The sequence below is a fragment of the Pogonomyrmex barbatus genome, unplaced genomic scaffold (assembly GCF_055798465.1).
Source record: "Pogonomyrmex barbatus isolate J1 unplaced genomic scaffold, ASM5579846v1 scaffold2, whole genome shotgun sequence".
NCBI lineage: Eukaryota > Metazoa > Arthropoda > Insecta > Hymenoptera > Formicidae > Pogonomyrmex > Pogonomyrmex barbatus.
In genome coordinates this window covers 18,084,034-18,105,375 of record NW_028297116.1, presented here as the reverse complement: position 1 = coordinate 18,105,375, position 21,342 = coordinate 18,084,034, and the positions used below count along the sequence as shown (strand labels likewise).

The 21,342-nt window shown below is 38.0% G+C and overlaps 2 protein-coding genes across 4 annotated transcripts in view; one reads left to right on the top strand and one right to left on the bottom strand.

The window, feature by feature from the left end:
* Positions 1-339: 339 nt before the first annotated feature.
* On the top strand, positions 340-3,749 carry Brms1 (breast cancer metastasis-suppressor 1-like protein). 3 transcript variants are annotated; one of them, XM_011645136.3, is made up of 3 exons: positions 340-903; positions 1,697-1,918; positions 2,247-3,749. In XM_011645136.3, the coding sequence occupies exons 2-3, from the start codon at positions 1,701-1,703 to the stop codon at positions 2,719-2,721; spliced, it is 693 nt and encodes a 230-aa protein (XP_011643438.1). In that variant the 5' UTR covers positions 340-903; positions 1,697-1,700; the 3' UTR covers positions 2,722-3,749. The 3 variants fall into 3 exon arrangements, with proteins under 3 accessions (XP_011643438.1, XP_011643437.1, XP_011643439.1); XM_011645135.3 differs by having other exon boundaries at positions 343-886; XM_011645137.3 differs by lacking the exon at positions 340-903 and adding an exon at positions 923-1,121.
* A 176-nt stretch (positions 3,750-3,925) lies between these two features.
* LOC105431135 (homeobox protein unc-42) overlaps positions 3,926-21,342 on the bottom strand; it is a 24,201-nt gene continuing 6,784 nt past the window's right edge. The window contains 5 exon segments of the mRNA XM_089076582.1: positions 3,926-8,372; positions 10,027-10,126; positions 11,794-11,976; positions 21,244-21,263; positions 21,266-21,342. Of these exon segments, the coding sequence (XP_088932708.1) occupies positions 8,266-8,372; positions 10,027-10,126; positions 11,794-11,976; positions 21,244-21,263; positions 21,266-21,342 (487 nt within the window). The 3' untranslated portion in view covers positions 3,926-8,265.

Below are 21,342 nucleotides of genomic sequence, written 5' to 3'. Positions count from 1 at the left end.
TAGATATAATATCTGATAGTAGATAAAATCTGATAATATTCTGTATGCATTGAATGTACGAAAGTATAGTTCGATATTTTTATTTTCCAATTATTAATTATATGTTGTTTTAAATATAATATTGTATATAATCATTTATAATGAAACAAAAATAATGTATATTTTTATGAATAGAAATTTTACTTTTTTTTTAGAATTTCTACAATTAAAAGAAATGAATTGAGATTAAAATTAATAAATATTAGAAAGAGATGTAAGAGAAACAGCTGTAATTTTTTTTTGTGTAATCTAGTATTTTTTTTATTTTGCGATTGGTACTATCATGTTCTGGTGATACCAGAAAATGATACTATGTCAATTTTTAACTGAATTTTTTTGCACTATTTATCTTTTCTCTTCTTTTCTTAAACGTGGAGAACAAAAGAGAAAAGGTAAATAGTGTTAGAAGTTTATCCAAAAAGATTGCTTTTTCGCGCATATGCAACTCTGTATAGTGAAATCCAGTGATGTATCATGTACAAGTGACAAATGGACACGAAAATCTTGGCAGGTCCAAAGTAATTAATAAAATAAAAATGTCATATATTAAAAAATATGCAGCTAACTTAATGTTAACATAATATGCTAGCATATAGATGTATAGATTTTTATTAATTTCTAAATTTAAAAATATTTTTAAATTAATTTTTAAAATATCTAACTGAGGGGATTTAAAAACCTTCTTTCTCATAAGTTAGATATTTCACTGAAGTAATAGTCGTACGCATGTGCAGAAAGAATATTACTAAGAACAACTGATTACCAGCTGTCAAGTATTGCTCCGCTGAGCTGATACCGCGCGTTGAGGCGCGTTAGTTGACAATCGAACGTGAAGTATATACGAAAGGTATATATTTTAATGAGGTGTAAAACGCATTAAGTGCGACGATATAGTGAAACTTTCGTTTAATTTACATTTTAAATTTTCAAACATTATATCGCGAAACCAGAAATTTTTCATTCAATACTGTTTTTGTTGTGATACATAACCTCTTGCTTGATTAAAAACAGGATTCTTAATACTGTACATCGTGAAGATAAGAAAAACAATATAAATTAAAACAGTGTACTAAAATTTAAATGTAAATATGCCATGTAACTCGCTTGGATTGAAAGTATTCCCATAAAAAAATACGCGCCTAATGTTACATAGACAAATGTCAAGACGTTACTTTTTACAACAATTAAACACGATATAAAACGATATAACTACATATAACTACGATTCCGATCGTAATATTTTGATCTCATCAATATGAACTTTGCTTTACATAATTTATGAATATTTGTTTAATATTTCTCTACGTATTTAGAATATATGGACTTTTCTGATGACAGTAGTTTGTTGATACATAAAAGAAGGATTGGAGATTCAAAATCATCGAATGTTTGAATTGAAAAATGTTTTAATTATTTGGAGATTTTAAAAAATAATTATTTTTAAAAACGTGATTCTCACATACTCTCTCTCTCTCTCTCTTTCTCTCTCTCTCTCTCTCTCTCTCTCTCTCTCTCTCTTTCCATACGCAGAACAAATTGGAAAAATTGAAATTGTTGCTATTAGTTATAAAAAAATGAATATTGAATATATTAAGATTCAAAAAAATCTGCTTTATTAACTGCATATAATTATATAACAAATTTTTTTGTTCAAAAGATAAATGCCAAGCGTCAAAGATGAATCAGAAGGTGAAGGGGAGGAGATGTCTCATGACAGTAATGACAGTAACCAGAGCTCTGCATCCTGTGATAGCAGTCCAGAGCACACGGACAGCGATGATTCATCAGAGATGGATGAGGATGAATGTGAGAGGAGGCGCAACGAATGCATGGAGAATCTATTAGATTTAGAAAGACAATTTACTTTACTTAAAGAACAGTAAGTATTCTATATATTTAAATTTTTATAATATCAAAATAATCTATACAAAAACATGTCTAAGTTTGCTTGTAAGATATATTAAAAATATACTTTTAATTAATGACACTGCATTAATTAATAAAGATACTTGATAATGATTATAAATTTCTTCCTCTCAGTTACATAAAATTTATTTAATAATACTAAAATTAATAATACATTACAATTATTATCTATTATTATTATCTATTGTAGGATTAAAATTATTGATGTCGTAAAATTATTGATGTCAAGTTATTAAGGAAAGTGCAGTAAAATGTTTTAACAAAATTGTTACTTATTATAGATTGTACCGAGAAAGAATCACGCAAGTGGATACAAAGCTCGGAGAAGTACGAGTTGGAAAATCTGAAGAATATTTAATACCTTTGGAACGGCTAAAAGAAAATATGAAAACGAAAACAGAAGTTGCCGGGATACTGAAAAAATATAGACTACAAAATATTCAAAATAAATTTCAAGCAGAAGAGCAAGCTGCCAAACAAAATTTTGAAAGTGAGAAAGGCTTAATCTGGGACTGCATCCATAACGATCTACAAGACAAGATTCGTCGTCTAGAAGAAGATAGAAATAATGTGGACATTCATGCAGATTTATGGCTTAATACAACCGGTAGAAGACGTAGGAATCATACGGAAAGAAGACGAGCGGTTTCCGTCGCAGGTCCTTATATTGTTTACATGCTCAATGACGCGGATATACTAGAAGATTGGGCGTTAATAAAGAAAAGCCTAAGTAGCCGAAAAACAGAAATTATGTAAGTTACATTGAAGAGCCGTTAAAAATAGCTTCGTTAAATTACGCATCCATCCTTGAAATAACAGAAATTTCGTCCAACCGGAAGTATGTCTAAAATTAGACAAGCAACTGGCATCTATTGAGCATCTGATATCTGTACAGTGTGCCTTGATGTAAAAATAAGGGTAATTATTTACTACAGTATAAATAATTATCGAATTAAAATATCATATTCGCCAAGACATATTTCTGTGGTGCACTAGTGCAGGAAAATTATGTACACACAACTGTGCCGTCAGAAGAGACAAATTTATAGTTCACAGGAAAAAAGAAGAGACTTATAATAGGTTTATATTAATTTTAACTCATAGAAAAACTTACAAGACAAACAATTGTGTTAAACCATAGTCAAATGTCAATTAATTTTGATATTCGATATATGTATCATCATTGTTTATTTCTCTTTCTATTCTTCATTGTACAATTCTATCATCTACTTTATACTTCCTATTTCACATAGTGAAATACGAAATTATGAAAAATAAGAAGACAAGCGTAAAGTGTTGTTTTTTCACAATTTTCAACATCTAAATATAAATTGCCTCTCTTATCATCGCGTCCTACTAAAATATCCAATATTTCTAAATCATCGCAGCCATTAGAAAATAATGCAATGGTTTTCTTTTTATCATCACAGTCTAGTCGAGAAGAATAAATAATACGATATTGCACAGTTGCTTGGAATCTGGGACATAATATTGAAAATTTAATGATTAAAAACAATATCTTATATTATTATGAAAGTTTCATTTTCAGCAAATGTGCGTTTATTTAAAATATAAGTGATGGTTGCATAAATATATTTTATTAGTACGCTGTTTAAATATATCTCACAACATTTTAATTTAAGATATATGGCGAAGAAAACTACAATCCGCAAAATTTGTGTGTGACATTGTAATAAGTAGTGTGATACAATGACTGAGAGAAGGAATCATATGCAAAAGAACTCTGTATTATAAATAAAGTGTATTTTAATTTTTTTACAACACATCCAGTAAATTAAATATTAACATCGTTCCAATAGTTCGGCAGCAGTTTTAATTATAACATATTGCAGTGATTGCGTTCTGAACTCGTGTCCTATAGGCGAATTCTGCAATATAAGATACAACAAAAATTGAGCAGTTTCTGTGATTCTATTTAAATAATATATTGAGTCATTCGTTTTAATTTTTTCTTTTTTATCTTTTATTTTAAAGTTAACGAAACGCATCCTTTTTATCAATAAAATTCAGCAAATTTTTGTCTAGCTCAATAATACGTATTGAGAATTATTATTACGGAGAATTATTATTACGTAATTCTTAAATCTGCATTTATCGATATTAACTTATATTCCATATTTAGCATTGAGGAATTAAGAAGAAAGATCAAAAGGGAGAAGAGAAGATAATTTTAAATGTAATTTTTATTTAGGCTATGTACAACACATACGTACAATACGTGACCCTTGCTTAAAACTATGTTACGCTCGTCCGGTATGCATTTCCACTTAATTTTTTAATCTTGCCTCTCGACACAATGTGATGCGTGTGACTTTGTGTTCGGATGCAGAGACGTGTGTCCACGCATGCCTTGTGTATTTTTTTTTTGTATACGTGTATTGTGTGTATGTGTAAATGTATATATATGCGTGTGCGATATGTTACAAACTTTTTAGGAACATTTCTCGTGGAATGCCGCGAGCGGTAATAATAAGGTCGCAGCGAAACTACACGAAAACAATGCGCAGTCGTCTGCAGCGCTTCATCCTCGAGTCGATATATTGATTAGACAGTTATCGAAAAATGACACCAATATAGACGATTGTTGACTGGACAGACTCCGAATATTTATGACTGAAAGGCGCCAGGGAGAAGTCGCTAGTCGCGCGTTAATTAATCGTTTGCACTTCGTTTCTTGTCCCCCCTCTTTGCGAAATTGCGAATTTGTGATACTAAATAGATATTTTTATTTATTATATAGAAAATTACACGCGTTAAAGTTAAAGTTTGTAATATATTTCGTAAAATCAAGCAAAACGGAATATGATTGCCTCCTTTCTTTGTAAGGAGCTATACAAAGTGCGTACAATATTTCTCGTGTCACACTCTTGTCACAAATATGATAATATTAGAAACAATAGGGAAATAAAGGATTTTGTCCATCTAGAAGCTCGAAGTGCGAACGATTAACGATGACGAAAGCTCCGATTTTGCTTTTACGCGGGAAAGCATCCGGACGACGAGCGTTCGCAATAATTAACCGGCTTGCGGCAACAAACGTTCGACAACGTTCGACCCTCGTTCGACAACTGTCTCATTGACAATTTTCATTGCGTGATAATGGTAAATTATCTCCATTAATTAACGATGATTAATAGTGTGTCATTGTCGACAGCTGGCGAGTTCCGCGCCTTTGCGACATCAGGCAATCGTACGACCTGGAATTATTCGCCCGTTGACGCAATCGGTTTGCATTATTACGAGGACAACATTGTTACACGATATGATCTGTTAGCAGATAATTACATATTTAATTCTGGATATGGATGAGATGGAGGGCAACTCCATCCTTCTCGTTAAAACTCTGACGACTCTGTTCGATAATCGGTGATAAATCTCATGATCATGGGCCTGTATGCGTTTCACCAAATTGTCCAGACACTCGGTATCTCGATGAGATTTTTCGCCTTGCAGCGCAATATCGCCAAAATTTATATTCGCCTCATTCCAAGTTCAAGAATCGTCGCGATGCCGACGCACCTCCTCGACGTAAAAATCGACATTCGCGAAAGCAACGATGAGAGTCAGATCTCGTCTCTTCGTTTAACAAATTCACCGTTGCGATCCGTTATTCAAGTCTGTCATTAATGACGCCGGATACTTTCCCGGGGTATAAAATACGCAAAAATTTGCGTAAACGTCTCGAATATACAACTATCCAGTCGGGCAACTCTTGCTAAATGTCTTATCGACACCCTCGTACACGTCGCACTTCCGCTCTAAAAATGACACGAATCTAAAAATATAAACGGTGCTTGTTAATGCAATCCCGAAGACGTCGCCAATAATTTTTCATCTATTAACTTCCATCTGTACCTTACACGCGACGCTCCGCAGTTCAGCGTTTCCATAGTAAAACGGAAAATCGTCATTTGTATCTCTCCTATTTTATTGTTTAAAAGTTTACGCGACGACGCGCTCTTGCACGCTGATTTATGTGCGAAGGGGTGGTTTCGGCCCCCCCGATCCGCCACGACGGGGAGTACCCTGGCGCCCCTCAAATTTCGAACGCAAAACACTGTCGGATACCACCGTCCTCCTCTAACGCGCCCCCTCTCCCGTCCCCACTTGATTATCCAAAATCGTGATCAACATAAGCACACACAAATCAATGCCTAATATCATTCACTAAGGGTATGCTTACACTTTTAAAAGGACATTGAAAAATCGCATATGCTAGAGTATCTGCCGATTACGCAATCTCTATGTATCTATATCTCTTCTCTCTTTCTCTCTCTCTCTCTCTCTCTCTCTCTCTCTCTCTCTCTCTCTCTCTCTCTCTCTCTCTCTCTTTCTTCCACCCTCTTTTATGTACAGTCCCTGCCCTCCCTCTCTCGCCGATTGAACGAAAGTGTGTGGCACGTATCGTTGTTAAGAGATTAACGAAATGTCGCGCGCGAATTATGCGTGGTTGCGATGCGTCTCTCGAACGGAAGAAACCGGTCGCAGGGAAAAGAAACGGTTACACGTAGAAAATACACGGCAATCTCGCGACAAACGGGCTCTACGTTTCACACGCACAATTGCGGGATGTCTCTTCGCTGTCCGCGAATCCGGAATGCAGAGTGTCTCGGGCATCTTCTTCTTCTGTCATATACTGGAGAAAATAATCAATTTTTTTTATGCGAAGATTTTTTTTACGAGAGAAAATACCTAATTGCAAAATGTAAGTTCTGTAAGTTAAAATCAACCACTCGAGAGATGAATGAAGACCTAAATATAGAAAAAAAAGTTGATATGAACATAGACTTAAAAATGCGTTGTTTTCGAGCGAGTTATCAGCATTTTTACGTTTTGAAATTTGAAGTTGCTTTGCTTTCGAATTTCTTTGTCAAAACTGAAAGAATAGGTGATCTTTATAAATTTTATAATATAATTAAAGTCAAATAAAAATTGCAGCCAGCACTACTCGAAATGCATATTGGCTATGGAATACCGATCCAAGAAATACTAAGCGAACTGTATCTCCACGTAGTGGATCCTGTATGCATCCTGTGTGCTAAAGCAGCTCGCAATTTTTATTTAACTTTAATTATATTATAAAACTCGTAAAGAGATCGTCTCTTCTTTCAATTTTGACAAAAAATTCGAAAGTAAAACAATTTGAAATGTCAACATGAAAATGGTGATAACGCGAAAATGACACATTTTCAGACTTTGTTCATATCAATTTTTTTGTTTTTAGATCTTCAATCACTTCCCGAACGATTGACCTCCACTTTTGAAACACTCTCTATATAATATTTAATAATCTTAAAATTCTCGATTTAAATCGCCCTTCTTCTGCGTAATATTAAAACAGTTTTAATCAACATTTTCTTCGACAGATTTACTTCTTTTGATTTACGATCAATTTTTTTTTTAGATGTTAACAAAGACTTTTGAATATATAACAATAAAAGTTAAAATTTTAAATAATTTAAAAGAAACGTAAAAATATAAGAATATTTTGTTCGAAATGCATCTAGTTTTTTTTTAGATTTAACTTTATTAGATTTGATTTTGATTCAAAGTTTATATTAAAAAAATATCTCTCGCAAAGTTATGAGAGAATTTTCAAGTAGACAGAAGGAGTACGCGATGCCAGGGACAAGCCGTATGTCGATCATAATGTGTTCTAAGTCGCACAGATCACACGAGAAGTCATGAGAGTCACGAGAATCTGGGTGTACCAATTGTTACTGTGCAACGATATTTCAACGCGCGGTCAACGCGTTGTTGAACTTTTGAAATTCGCATCCCGGATGCTCGAGATAAACGCAGCTCCCGCCATTTCGTCGTCGCGCTCGGCCCCCAAAGTTCGGCTCGTTCGGACGACGAAATGCGAAATCTTCCCTTCGCATGCTTTTCGCACGCGTGTATGCCGTTGCGAATCGAGCCTGCTTGCTGCAAGCGAGACGCGAGGACGTGTGATGAAATCAGGATGTCGACGCGGCCGCACAAGCCGATTAGCGCTTTTTTTTAACGCAAATCGATCCACGATTTTGTTTTTTCCTTTCTCTCATTTTCTTCTCTTCTTCCTTTCGCGAAACCGCAAAACGTCGATCGGGCTTCGTCGAGTTCGTCACTTCGCTCTCACTCTCTCTCACACTCTCTCTCTCTCTCTCTCTCTCTCTCTCTCTCTCTCTCTCTCTCTCTCTCTTCTCCTTCATTGATCATCACGTCCGGTCGATTCGATCATAAGTACGCCATCGGATTCCTGACGAGATCCTCGAGTCGCCCTCTCGCCTCCGTTTACAATTATGTCTGATACTGTAACATCGGTGCGGCCAGATTCGGGTGGTGGGCTGTGTTCATTCTCAGGGCGGAGATGCTCTTGTTATACCACTCGTCCTCCGCTGACATGCCTAAAACGGAAAAGAAAAGCGGGATTGTTAGACGAAGCACGCACGCGCGCGCGTGCTTCAAGCGTCAGATCGGATTAAGAGTGGTTCGCTAATTTCCCTCTCTTCGATCGATACTTGAACCGTTTATCAACAATATCGTAGTACCAGTCCCAATGTCATTAATGTTAATTTTAATTAGCGGAAACATCCACGCGACGATTTCCCACCCCCTTCGATACGTTGGACGTCGCTCGGCACGAAGAAGCGAAATTTCTTTTCTCTCCCGAAAGAATCCTATAGTGATTCGATTTAACCGACTTTCCGCGGTGCTTTATCGAGTCTCCGCTAATCGGTCGATTTGCTATCGCATTAAGACGTTAAAGAGAGAGGCGTTAAGTCGTTAACGAGAGGCGCGGCGGGATTGCGAGCGTAAGAGAGGCCGCGCCACTCGTAACAGCAATCGCTCGCCCGCTCGCGCCGAGCAACCCCTCCCCCCCCCCCCCCGACAGCCGAGGCAATTCGCGAATAGTCTTGATTCGATTTAAAAGCGATATTCCATCTCGCGCCGGAAATGGTGTAAGACGGCGCTGGGGCGGAAATGGAGAGAGCGTCTTGGAGGCTGGAGGGTAGAGCGCGGAGTGGCTCTCTCGCTCTCTCGCACGGGAGCGTCAGATTCGCGCCATTTCCGCTCCGGATTTTTGCGGAGTCATTCGATAACGTCGGGTCAGCGCCCGAAGACGGCGCGGAAAGTCACCGTGAGATGCTGGATGAGAAAACGAGGCCGAACGAGGCCGGCGAAATTAGTTTACGTCCGTTCCACGTCCGCGTGCGATTTCGTGGAAGAGGAATTGACATGCGTGATAGCCGAAGGACAATGATCGAGAAGAAAAAAATATGTTTATATATAGAAATCGCGAGACAAATATTAATTTTTAGACTACATTGGCTTTACAAAATACCATAGTTTTCTATGTAAAAAAACAACTTTTGCTAAAAATTTGATCGGATATAAATCTAAAGATAATTCTATCGGATCATAAAAATTATCATGTAGAAACACTTGAGCGTGATAATGATACTGCAAAATTTGATATTCTAGTAACCAATTTGAACGTCCTTATACGAACATAATTATTTTGATAGCCTAATATTATTAGGTCATCAAAATAAAATTATTTTTAGACTTATATCTGGAAAATTTTGAGATATTTCACTAAAAGCGTTTTTTCCGTCTAAATTTTGAATATATTTAGAATAGATAAATTTACTTCCTCGTTCTTTACTCTCCCGTCAAGATTAATCACTACTTGTAACGCAAGTTTAAAGTAGTTCTACATTTTTCAAATTAGATTTTTAATTAAAGTGATTCTTCGTAGTTTAATTAAAAAAATCATCCGTCAAATAAACAGTTAAAATACAGCAGTTACTAAACTAACTTAAATTTTAGAGACAGCAGTGTTGTGATCGCATTCGGATATAAAAATTCAGATCACAATCGATTCTTTGCGAAAAAGCGAAATCGTTTATCCACAAACGCGAGGATATTTGTGAGTTTAAAGATATTTGCATAATCCTTGACCCAAATGAGAGCTCCCGCAAGCCATTCACGCCGTACTCATTTTACGCACACACGCTCGTAATCCAAAGCACTGGCGTTGCATTATTTATGACTCACCCATTGCATCTTGTCGCATGCCGGTGACGGCCGACATATTCGACGCTGAATGCGACATGGAGAACGGCTGGGTCATACTCGGGTAAGACGTCGTGCCCATCTGAAACATTTGTTCGTCGCGAACGTTAATGACGTTGACAATCTGATCCGAGATTCTGGAGAGACTCGTGGCCACGATCTCGCGACACGAAATTCCTTTTAAATCAAGCGTGTCCATATCAACATCCACACGCTACAAATTATGTCCGCTCTGCCGTTTAAGAAAGTAAAAAAAAAAAAAAAATAGCGCGATGTTAATGTCACGTGTAATTAATTTCCCGCGAGCGTAAAATGAGCGAATAAGTGAAAATGAATTCCGCTACATATCAATGAAATTATGGAGTTACCTATGCGGGGTTTGAACGACCAAGCTGGGACAACGAGAGGAAAGTAATGCGGTAATTAACGTGTGTGAAACATAATTATCGGCTAGAAACCACTCTTACGTATTCCCACTCGCTCGCAAGCGCGAAATCGAATGCGATGGGGGAATGTGGTTTCATTATAAAAATTAACCGTATATACGTTCGGAACTGATGGAAATTAATAATGCGTCGTCCTGTCTATTTCCTGGCCGTAATCAATTTTCCAACGTGTTACGTGATTCTACGTGATATCACGATTATTAAGTACAATCCCCGACGAAGACAGAAATAAAAGGATCCACTAAATTATAAAAAATAATTTTGCGTGACGATAAAATTACTTTGCACGATACTTTTCGCCGTTGTTTATATCACAATCACAATAATTATTAATCATAAAATTATTAATTACAGAATAAACATTACATGTCAGCTAGTTTTCCTTACTGCAAACATTGTATTTCAACGTCGCTGGCACATTATTACAGTAGATATTTGAAACTCTCGAGAAAAAAATGGATAGATATTATGTACGGACATGCAGTGTGACGAGAAAATTTGGTAAATTGGACTGTCTTGGAAATTCAATCAATGAAATATTCATGGACCAAACTTCGCAGAATCGAAGGATAACCGATACATATATAAGTTCTTTCCTTCTTTTTTTTTTCAGGGAAAACCGAAACACGCTTGCGAATTATCGGCCCAATTAAAGCGGTAGGCATTTGGTAATCCGGCCGACCCAACTAATCAGCCGAAATGCAATTTAGCTATATCGACCGATAGCGATGCGCCGGACGTACGCTCAGGTGCACTCCAATTTAATACCTCGGTTAAAATCATTAACGAGAAACGCATCGAATTCATTCCCGATATGTCGACCTTCGAAAGCAACTGAATCCACGGCTGCGCCGAAATCTTTACGGTTTTTCGCCATATTGTGTATCTGTACTTCTGTCAAACAGCGCGTCGATCGAGCCGCCTCTCGAGGAAAACATCCATCAATTTATCGTAATGCTACTCTCGGCGGAACAATAATAATAGCGTTAAAATAAAATAATGTCGGATGATAAAATAATTGCGGATTTAGGTAAAACGTGTAAAGTAGCTTTTTTACGCCTGAACTTTTAAATTTTGTTCTTTTTTTCACGTGTGTGTATGCACAAAGTTGCAAGCAGCTGCGCGAGATAACTAAGACATACACCTTTCGACGATGACGTAATTGTAATTCTTGTTTATATTATTTACTTGCCATTATCGGAGACGTGTCTTCGCGCTGAGTGCATTGGTGAGCGTGCAAAGCGGCGGGTATCGATAATAATGAAATTTCGGAAGCGTCCTGCGCGTCGTAAGGGAGCCTCACCTGGGGATAACGATTTATGCCATTTATGCTGTTGTGAGGATGGGGGTAGGGTTGATAACCTCTGCTAGCACCAGGATAGATATTCCTCATCATGGCACCTTGGCAGGCGGGAATTGGTGTCAGAGCCTTCTGCAGCTGCTTCTCCTGCTTCCGGTATTTCGCTCTTCTGTTCTGGAACCAAACCTACGAAGAGAGACGAATTTGACGTAAACAAATGAACGGGATTGTACGTATAATAGAGATGTTTAAGCGTTGTATATAATTAATAGATAATTATTTTGATTTCCGCACGACAACGTTGTTTGCAAAGCTAACACAAATAGCGCAAATGAAATTTATATTATTCTTGCTTCGATTACTAAATATAGTTTTGGCAGAACGTTAATTATTATTCTAATTAAGTGTATTGCTAATTCGTGAAATAATATATAATTTCATATAATAATTTAAATCATGCATACAATTCACCATAACACTAAATACTATTATAATATAAACAATTATTAATACATAATATAAACATTATTAAACGGAGAACATTATATTTTTTGCAAAATAGATTACTTTAGCATCTATCTAGCTTCTATAGCTTAGAATCTTTTTTAAGTGCTTTGCATTAGAATCTATGCATTAGTTGATCAAGAAACTCTTCGCATGTAAATAGTTCAAAATCAGAAGCATGTAAAAGTTTTTCTATTTTATGCTTACAAATTTCCTACATTCTTTTTTAGTCCTAGAACGTTTCAGATTACTCTCTCTCTCTCTCTCTCTTTTTTTTAATATATTTATTAATAATACTAATCCATAAAATTCTTAATGCACCATATATTTGTAAAAGTAATTGCTTTACGTTCGTAACAAAATGGCGACCAAGAGGCTAACGAAATGGTGTATGGTACAGATATACTTGAAAGCATTAACGATCTTTGTCGATCAAAGAAGGGACACAAACCTCTTGGGTCGAAAAGCACCTTCTTTTTTTACCCAAACGGGATCCTAAGTTTATCCCCCGACCTCACCCGGCAACCCAGGGCGGTTTACCTATCGCCATTTTGCATCGGGCAATTTCCATTGTTTCGCGGGATTAGTAAACCCATATTGGGGCTTGCCTGAGCCGCCACCGGCGACTCACCCCGGCATCCACACCGGCGCGCGTTTCCGCACCCTCACCCTCTCGGCGCTCTCATCCGTTCTCCTCTTGCTCTCTCTCCTCTCTATCTCTCCTGTAACCCCCGACAATCTCCACTCTCGCGCCCCGCCCTGCCGACCGACCCCTCTTTCCAGCGGCCTCCCCAGAAAGAGAAAAGCCTGCGGCTTCTCGTCCCGGGTCGGGGTTGTTTCCACCCTCACTCGGTGACGTCACTGGCGCCACTCGATTGGCCGATGCCGCGGCGGTGACGTCACATCGGGCTCGCTCATTGGCCGACACGTTTTATCGACATTTCTACTGTACCCTCTCTCATCGCCGCAGAAGTGGGTGACGCGAATCAGGGTGGCTCGAACTGGTCCGTTCTCTCTCAAACTCTCTCTATTTCGCTCTCACTCTCTCTCGATTCCTCTCTGTCTTTCTCTCTTTTTCTCTCTCGCGGTCCCTGTATCTTTCTGTTTCGTTCTCTTCCCAGCTCTATCACTCTTTGTGTGGAAGCATGGCGCTTCCGAAGAGTACCTCGTGAAATATCCGCAGCGATTTGTTCTCGTATCAAAAACCGGGCACAAAGAGGAAAAAAATTCGCTATATATTTGCAAAGAAGAAACGGATTTTCATTATAAAGACGCAAACGATCGTCTTGCTTCGTTTATTGTTTATCGAAGTCAACGATTTTCTTTTATCATTTTTATCATTTTTAATCTCAACTCTTCGCTGCTTTACATTATTTAATAACGCACTGTAAACTTCGCTTCAAAAAAGATGAAATTATACATTCCTTATAATCCTATGTTATTTCACTTAAGACAAATATGTTTTATTGTCAAACATTTCTAAAAATTATTTAATTATTTCAAGCACTCTTTTATATATTTTATTTACATCACTTCAATTGATAACGATTTTCTTTTAATTCATAATATAAATTTAATTCATTGATATAAATATTGATATAAATAGGAATTTTATATCAATCGTCTCAGTCAATTTTAAAGTAATTCTAAAGTTAATTTATTAATTAGCCTAGTGGCGATGTCGAACGCGATAAAGGTCGTCACCTACGTCAAGATCTATCTTGTGTCAACCCACGCTGAAGAGATCAACGCCTACACAAGAAATTAATAGTTCATCAGCGATGGAATTATTTCCGTTAATGATCGTGATATATTATAGCACGTTACGATGTCTCTTGACGTCACGATCGGCTCTTGTACGGATGTTAATTAGCACATTTCGATACAGAATGCGACACAGAATGGAAAAAAATAATACTTAATTTAGTACAAATGTTATTTACTTTGTATGCAATTGCACGTAAAATATATTTTAATACAATGTATCGTGATAAAAAAATCTAATCTTTATTAAGTTTTTCAGATTGTTCGAGGGATAACAAATAGATATGTATAGGACTCAACAGTATTGAGAGCCAAAGTTAGGCAAGTAATTTTGCGCAGTTACAATTGAATTTTATTTAAATTATCTTCTTGCTGTCGAGTTGAGTGGAATTGTAAATCAGCGAGAGTCGATTTCGATATTAAACATTCCGATAAAACAAAGTGGTTATTTTAAGAAATGTATGTAAAATTCGCGATTTCATTATTTAATTGTATATAGAAAAGAAGGGACACAGGGGTTTTTAAAATTCGTTCTGCAATTAAAATCGAGATAAAAAATCCCTAATATGATAGTTGGTTTTATATCAAATAGGTACATTCTGTTATGAAAATGGCGTAATATATTCATATATCTTAATTACAAAATATCGGCAATTTCACATAGGAGGGATTGCGATGAATCAAATTCCACAGTAGAAATATCTAGACCTCTCTACGCGAGGCGGAGTAACGGAGTCTTATTTAGATGAAGTTCTAGCCGCGAAATTGGCTAGAATCCGGGATTACTTAGCCGAGAGAGACAGAGAGAACCCGATTCGGATATGAAATATTATAGAGAATCGGGGCGATTATCGAAACGCGATGATAATCGGAATATTAATTCCGAAGTTGAATTCAGATCAATGTCGAGAGGGATCGTCGGAAGCTCAGTTGCCACGGATTACAGCGGAATTATTGGCATTACCGAGTTTGATGTTTTCTTTTTTCTTCTAATTACATAAATTTGCAAGTAAAGCGGAAGAAATATTCGCGGTGACGGAGGGGAGAGTTGGTGCATGCAGTTTCGTAGATGGAGACACATTTGAAGACTCTTAACAAAGGGCTTGATTAACATTTTCATATGACGAGCGTGCATCGTTCTAACTCACATGTATGGAAATCGCGGTACGTGCGAGGCAAGTCGCATAATCAATTTCAATCCGCATTGGAATTCACGCCGTGGGACGATTTGCAATTGCATAAAACACGCTCGGCTTTCGAATAATCTGGCATTACCGCTGTCCACGTATACTGGCCAGTTCTAAATATGTAGAAAATGTAATACCAATATCAATAAAATATATAAGCGACGTTTTTTTTTTTTTTTTTTTTTTTCAAGAGCATTGAGAACCTATAATATGTTTGACGGAAATACAGGTGAAAAATTACATCAATATGAAATAACATAATTTTGCAGCTATTTATAAAAAACCGATAGATATTCAATATTTTTCGATTTATAAATAAATAATTTGTTTTGTAACTGTAGTATTACACCTTTGTGCACATCAAACGTATGAATGACTCGTTTAATTTTCATTTAAACTTATTATTTTTGCGAAGACGGATTCCAACGAATTCCCGATAAGAATTTTATTCCCATTTTACGTAATTCAGCCTGGAAAATTTTTTATATACGTGCTTGTATTTCCATCGTGCGTATGCAAATGACATTGTCTACGCTTCGTTTAGCCCGATACCGCGTGTTTCCCTAAAATCTAAAACGAGATCCGCCTTCCTCTATCGAGAGTACGGTCGTGAATTGGCACGTAAATATGAATATACGTACAGAGCGTTCCATTGACGAAAAATTGGATGAGCAGCTTGAAATTCACAGTTATTACAAATACAAAAATGAGAAAATTTCTTGTAATCTTTTGGCTACAGTTTTATGGCTCGAAAATACAAAATTCTTGGCTAAATCAAATTTCGCAGAGATCAAAAAGATAAAGATAAACGGCACGGCGTTCTGCGTTATCCATTGGTACTACTGAAAAAATATAGTCACATATATTATAGATTTTCTATGTCCAGCAGTATACATCGGAAACCAATGCCCATCCCTCAGAGTTGATTCTACCGCGACCATCATTTATTTCTAGCTTTACATTTCAACGCATTTCAGCATTTTTCATTATATCTTCGTTAAGTCGATACGAGCTCCACATTTTCGAGAGCACCGTTCCGCTCTCCGCCAAACGCTGGCACACCCTGTACATTCTGTACACACTGTTTACGGGGGGGATAGAACAGGTTGCCCAAAGAGATCCGGTAAAAGGGCGATTCCTTTTATTTGCTTCTTCTGCAGAAGAGCTTTTCGAGAACATACTTGCGCGAGAGCGAGCGCGCCCGCGTCCCTTAAGGCGCGCACTCTGCAAGAACTGGAAAGCTAAGAGTTCGTAATTCAATAACCGCGCTCTCTTCTCCTCCCGCTCCCACGTTCGCTCATAGAGAAAGATAGACCAGATAGGGGCGAAAGAGAACGAGGAGGAGCGAGATGGCTGTCCCACGGGGGTGCGCGGCTCAAAATGTCTGCTACTTTGAGGACCGCGACCGAGAAAACTATCCTCCCGTATGCCTGAGAGAATACTGCACTCTGATAGCTAACCCACATACTAGCCCGAGAAAATGGATACATTCCCGGTAATGGCTTCCTCGTCAAAAAAGATGAGAAGAGCGTAATACTTGTGTAATATCATGATACTACACCGCTCGCGCGTTTATTTCGGAAATTATAATTACCTCGTATGACAAGCAAATATGTAGTGTATGCAACGCGGAACAGTGAAATTCGGCTATCTGCAGCTCTGCGGCTTGTTTAGAGAAATATTACAAATAATATATTCTGTTCGAATATTAGATAGAATCGCAAACTGTCGGAACAAAAGAAGTAAAACGTTCCAAAAATTCCAATTTAACGTCGTTTCGCACAACCCCACATAATTATGTATGAAGAAATGAATATTTTATCCCTGTAATATCTTTATACGTGTATTTTTATATTAATTGATAAGAATAAAGTAATAATTTTCTATTTAAATTTATCTATTTTTAAATTGAGGACTTTATTGCTTCATATTAGGATCAAAATAATTAAAAAAGTTATCTCTGTATGACAATAATAATTCGCTGAAAATTAAATACTTTGGAATAATTCATAATTTGTATTTAATCGTACATACGAGTGTTTGTAAAAGTGGGAGGTAATATCTCAGAGTAAAATACTCGCTAGCTATTTTTCGCTACTCCCAGAAATTTCTTGTTTCCTGTCAAATAGGAAGCCGATTTTCTCGTAAAACGACCGGTAGGTAGGCTTCGATCGGAAGTCGAATCGAAGTAAAAAGGTCGAATGAAAACTCGGCTAACTCAATATCGCGGAGCTCGGGCTTCTCCTTTCTTTTTCCTCGGCGTAATGGGATTTCTTGTGCGGTGATTCGAGAATTATTCTCTTACCATCGGGTGTTACCCGATTTTTTACTATTATTATCATTACCATCACAAATACTTTCGTGATCTATCTGCGTGTATTATAATGCCGATTTTTAATAAATGGAGCATAATATGGAGCATACTATATATTTTGTAATTGTGTGTGTGTGTGTGTGTGTGTGTGTGTGTGTGGCTTTTAATATATATAGTATATATAATTAATATTTTTGTTAATACTATTTTTTCAAATCTTTCACTTGAGAATTTTATTAAAATAATTTTTCTTTAACGGATAAATAAAAAATAAGTTTTTGCTAGATAATTAAATTTAAAAAGAATAATTTAATGTTAGCCATAGTTACTCTATTTTTATTTTGCAATTGTCAAGAAATCGTGGAAAACACACATTCGACCGAGTTTTGCTTTACCCTCCCTATTAAATTTATTTGCATGCCTGTGTATATATACGGAACAGCACATTACATCTTCCTACCAAGTTTCCTGCAAACCTCACTCGAAATGACATAAATGGACGGAAACGATCCCACGCAAGGTGTACCGTGTTTCGCCTGGAAAACGCTCATTCAACGTGCACTAATACGCATTTGCGCGTTTAGAGAAATTGCAAATCGTGTAGTGACGCAAATTTACGTCACCATTAAGAATCGACCCGTAAACTCAAACTACAAGCGATTTAGAAACTACAAATACAGTAAATTACAGTAAATTACAGTTTCGTAAGAAGATTCCGTAAGATGTACTCATGTTTAAAATAAAAATATTTTTCGACTATTAAAATCATAACGATATTATTAGATATAACAATATTAGAGTTATATGTTACAGTCATAATATAATAGTCATAATTGATATATTATTAATAATTTAACAAAAAGTCCGATAAGAAGTAACTTTGGATCTTCGAAACGCTCACGTTGTGCATCATTTAGGCAGTGCGTATCTTGCGAAAGAAGTTACGAGAGCAACGCGTCTCGAGTGCGGAATCAATGTATTTTTTAGCGAGCGTCGCCAATCGGGCGACATCGTGGATGTAGAAGTCGTCTCTTTAAAAGCTACTGCGCGCTAGTCACGGCATTCTGTTTCCTCAAAGATAGCGACACGGGCCGTGGAGGCGGCGAGGACGAGAGAGAAATAGAACGAGCGAACGAGGGTGGCAAAGTTGAGATGAGTTGGGCGCGCAGGGGGTTGGGTGACGCTGTACCGGAGGCTGCCATTATATCTGAGCCGCCATTTTAAATTGAATTTTCTCCACCCTAGATAGATCTGAAACGTCTCAGGCTTGCCGGGCTCGCTATTCCTTCCACTACGAGACGAGCGACGACGAGGGCGGGATGGCGCTGGGACGCGCGGGGGTGGAGGGTTAGGCGGCAGGTTGGGAAGAACATCGGGGGAGTGAGAGAGACAAGGGCCCCCTTTTCTTACGCGGCCGCCATCCTGCCTTTTTCTTCCATCGAGAACCCCTGTTTTGCGATGGATACCTTCCTAAACCCAAACCGGCCCCTCGATTCCTCCAGGGGACGACGAAATTTTCGTTCGCCCCTTCGCGTCCGCGCAGAAAACGTTTGGGAGGCAGTCTCCGAATTTCACGCGGATAATATTAGGTACTTTGTATTGCGGTTCATCGATATTACCTCATACGAAATTGATGTATCCGAATTGGATTATAATCGAACGCCATTTTGCAATAACCGATCGCTATTTTGGGAAAATTTTTAACTCCACGGTGCGAGATTAATTAAGATCGCGAAATTAATTTCTAGTCGTTAACGTTCTAGCGTTATACCAAAGCAATCAGCGAGTCCATCGCAATCCATTTTAAGGACTTTTTCAGAAATTTAATGCATCGATCAACATAATCATTAACAAAACGCGTTTATTATCGATGTGTAATTAAAACAAAGTTTGATATCAGATATTTACGTAATCGATATCATGAAATTCAGGAACGAATGTGCGAGGGTGGAATGGATGGTTAATTTGCTGCGAACGTTAATTTGCTGCGGGATAAGAAACCAGCGGAGCACCGAGGAGGTACTTTTCAGCGACGGAAAATCACCGAGGGAGAGTTCTCGGGGTAACACGGGGGTAAAACTACTATTCGTCGAAAGTAGCCGAAACGCGTGCAAATCCGCGACGTCACGAGCGTTAATTACGGTGCGCGCTTTGCAGGTTACAGATAATTGGCCGATTCTGGGGCAGCGCCGCGCGCCGGAAAACCAGTGACTGGAAATGACATTTAAAACTGCGAAATCCCCGCTACCCCCTCCCTTCTCTCTCTCTCTCTCTCTCTCTCTCTCTCTCTCTCTCTCTCTCTCTCTCTCTCTCTCTCTCTCTCTCTCTCTCTCTCTCTCTCTCTCTCTCTCTCTCTCTCTCTCTCTCTCTCTCTCTCTCTCTCTCTCTCTCTCTCTCTCTCTCTCTCTCTCTCTCTCTCTCTCTCTTTTCTTTCTCTCTTTCTCGTATTTGAGGTCGAAACGAGCACAGGACCATCCGACGCGCGGGTTGCGCGGCTCCTCGCGAACGCACGGCCCTCGGCGGCGGACACTTTGTGCATCGGTTATAACCGGCGAGCGACGAGCGCAAACCGCGTTTTACTTGGCATCGCAGTTTAACAGGGTTAAGTCGCGGCGGTTCCCGGGCTTTTAACTCAAACAACACCCCGCTGCATTATATATCAAAAGAGCGCAACGCACCGGCAACTGTTTTAATATGTACCGCTCGCTCGCGGAATTCGGGGGCCTCGGTGTACGCCAACCGGTCCCCGACATCGTTCTCTCTTTCTCTCTCTCTCTCTCTCTCTCTCTCTCTCTCTCTCTCTCATCTCTCTCTCTCTCTCTCTCTCTCTCTCTCTCTCTTTATCTATCTATCTCTTCCCGTCCCGTGTTCCCATTCACCCCTTCTACCTTCATCCCGACGATCCCTTTCCACCTCATTACGAAATCCTCCGTCCTTAATGTCATCACAAACCGCATCACTGTCGTAGAACTCGCGTTTTCATGTTGAAGGAAATAAAAATTTGAATAGTTCGCCATGATACGTAATTTTTTTCTTTTATCAGAGAATACATGTTATATGTGACACATGATCAAGGTTATCTTTTCCGTCTTAATTAAAATTAGAAACGTCCAATCAAATTTCATCGTTACATTTTCAATATATCTCGAGAAGTATGTTGAAAAAACTCTCCGTCCCTTCTGATCAATTCCACGACCCTCAAAGAATATAGGGTGTCTTGGACCGACATTTGCGCCCGTAATTTCATTTCGTCGCCCCACAATGCGTCTTTGATTCAATTACACAGTGAGTCACGGTCAAAAAGATAGGTAGGAGATAAGTATGTCTACAAATTTTTAGGCGTTGCCCGAACGTCGACCAATGAAACACAGCTTTCATAGCAAAAATGTTGAAAATTTCTTAAATGTGTACGTGTATACAATTATATATAACAAATATAATATTCAGAAATTACGTAATATAGCGATAATGTATCAAAATCTATCGTGACTTTTCCTTCTATCGTTTATTAAATTAGATTTCTATCTAAAAAACCAACGCTGAATTTAGATTTTCCCATAAGATACACGCAGATAAGACAGTATTGCGCATTACTGATTCAATCAAACAGGGATGCCTTTCAAAATGTCGAAAGCGAGAGAAAAGGTTTGTTTTTCTCTTAGCAACGAGAAGCAGCACACTCACCTGAATTCTGGCCTCGTTCATTTGGTGGTCCTCGCCAATTCCTCCCTGCAGTATATGTCCGGATAATGGGATTTTGCAAACGCCGATTCCAATTCCGCC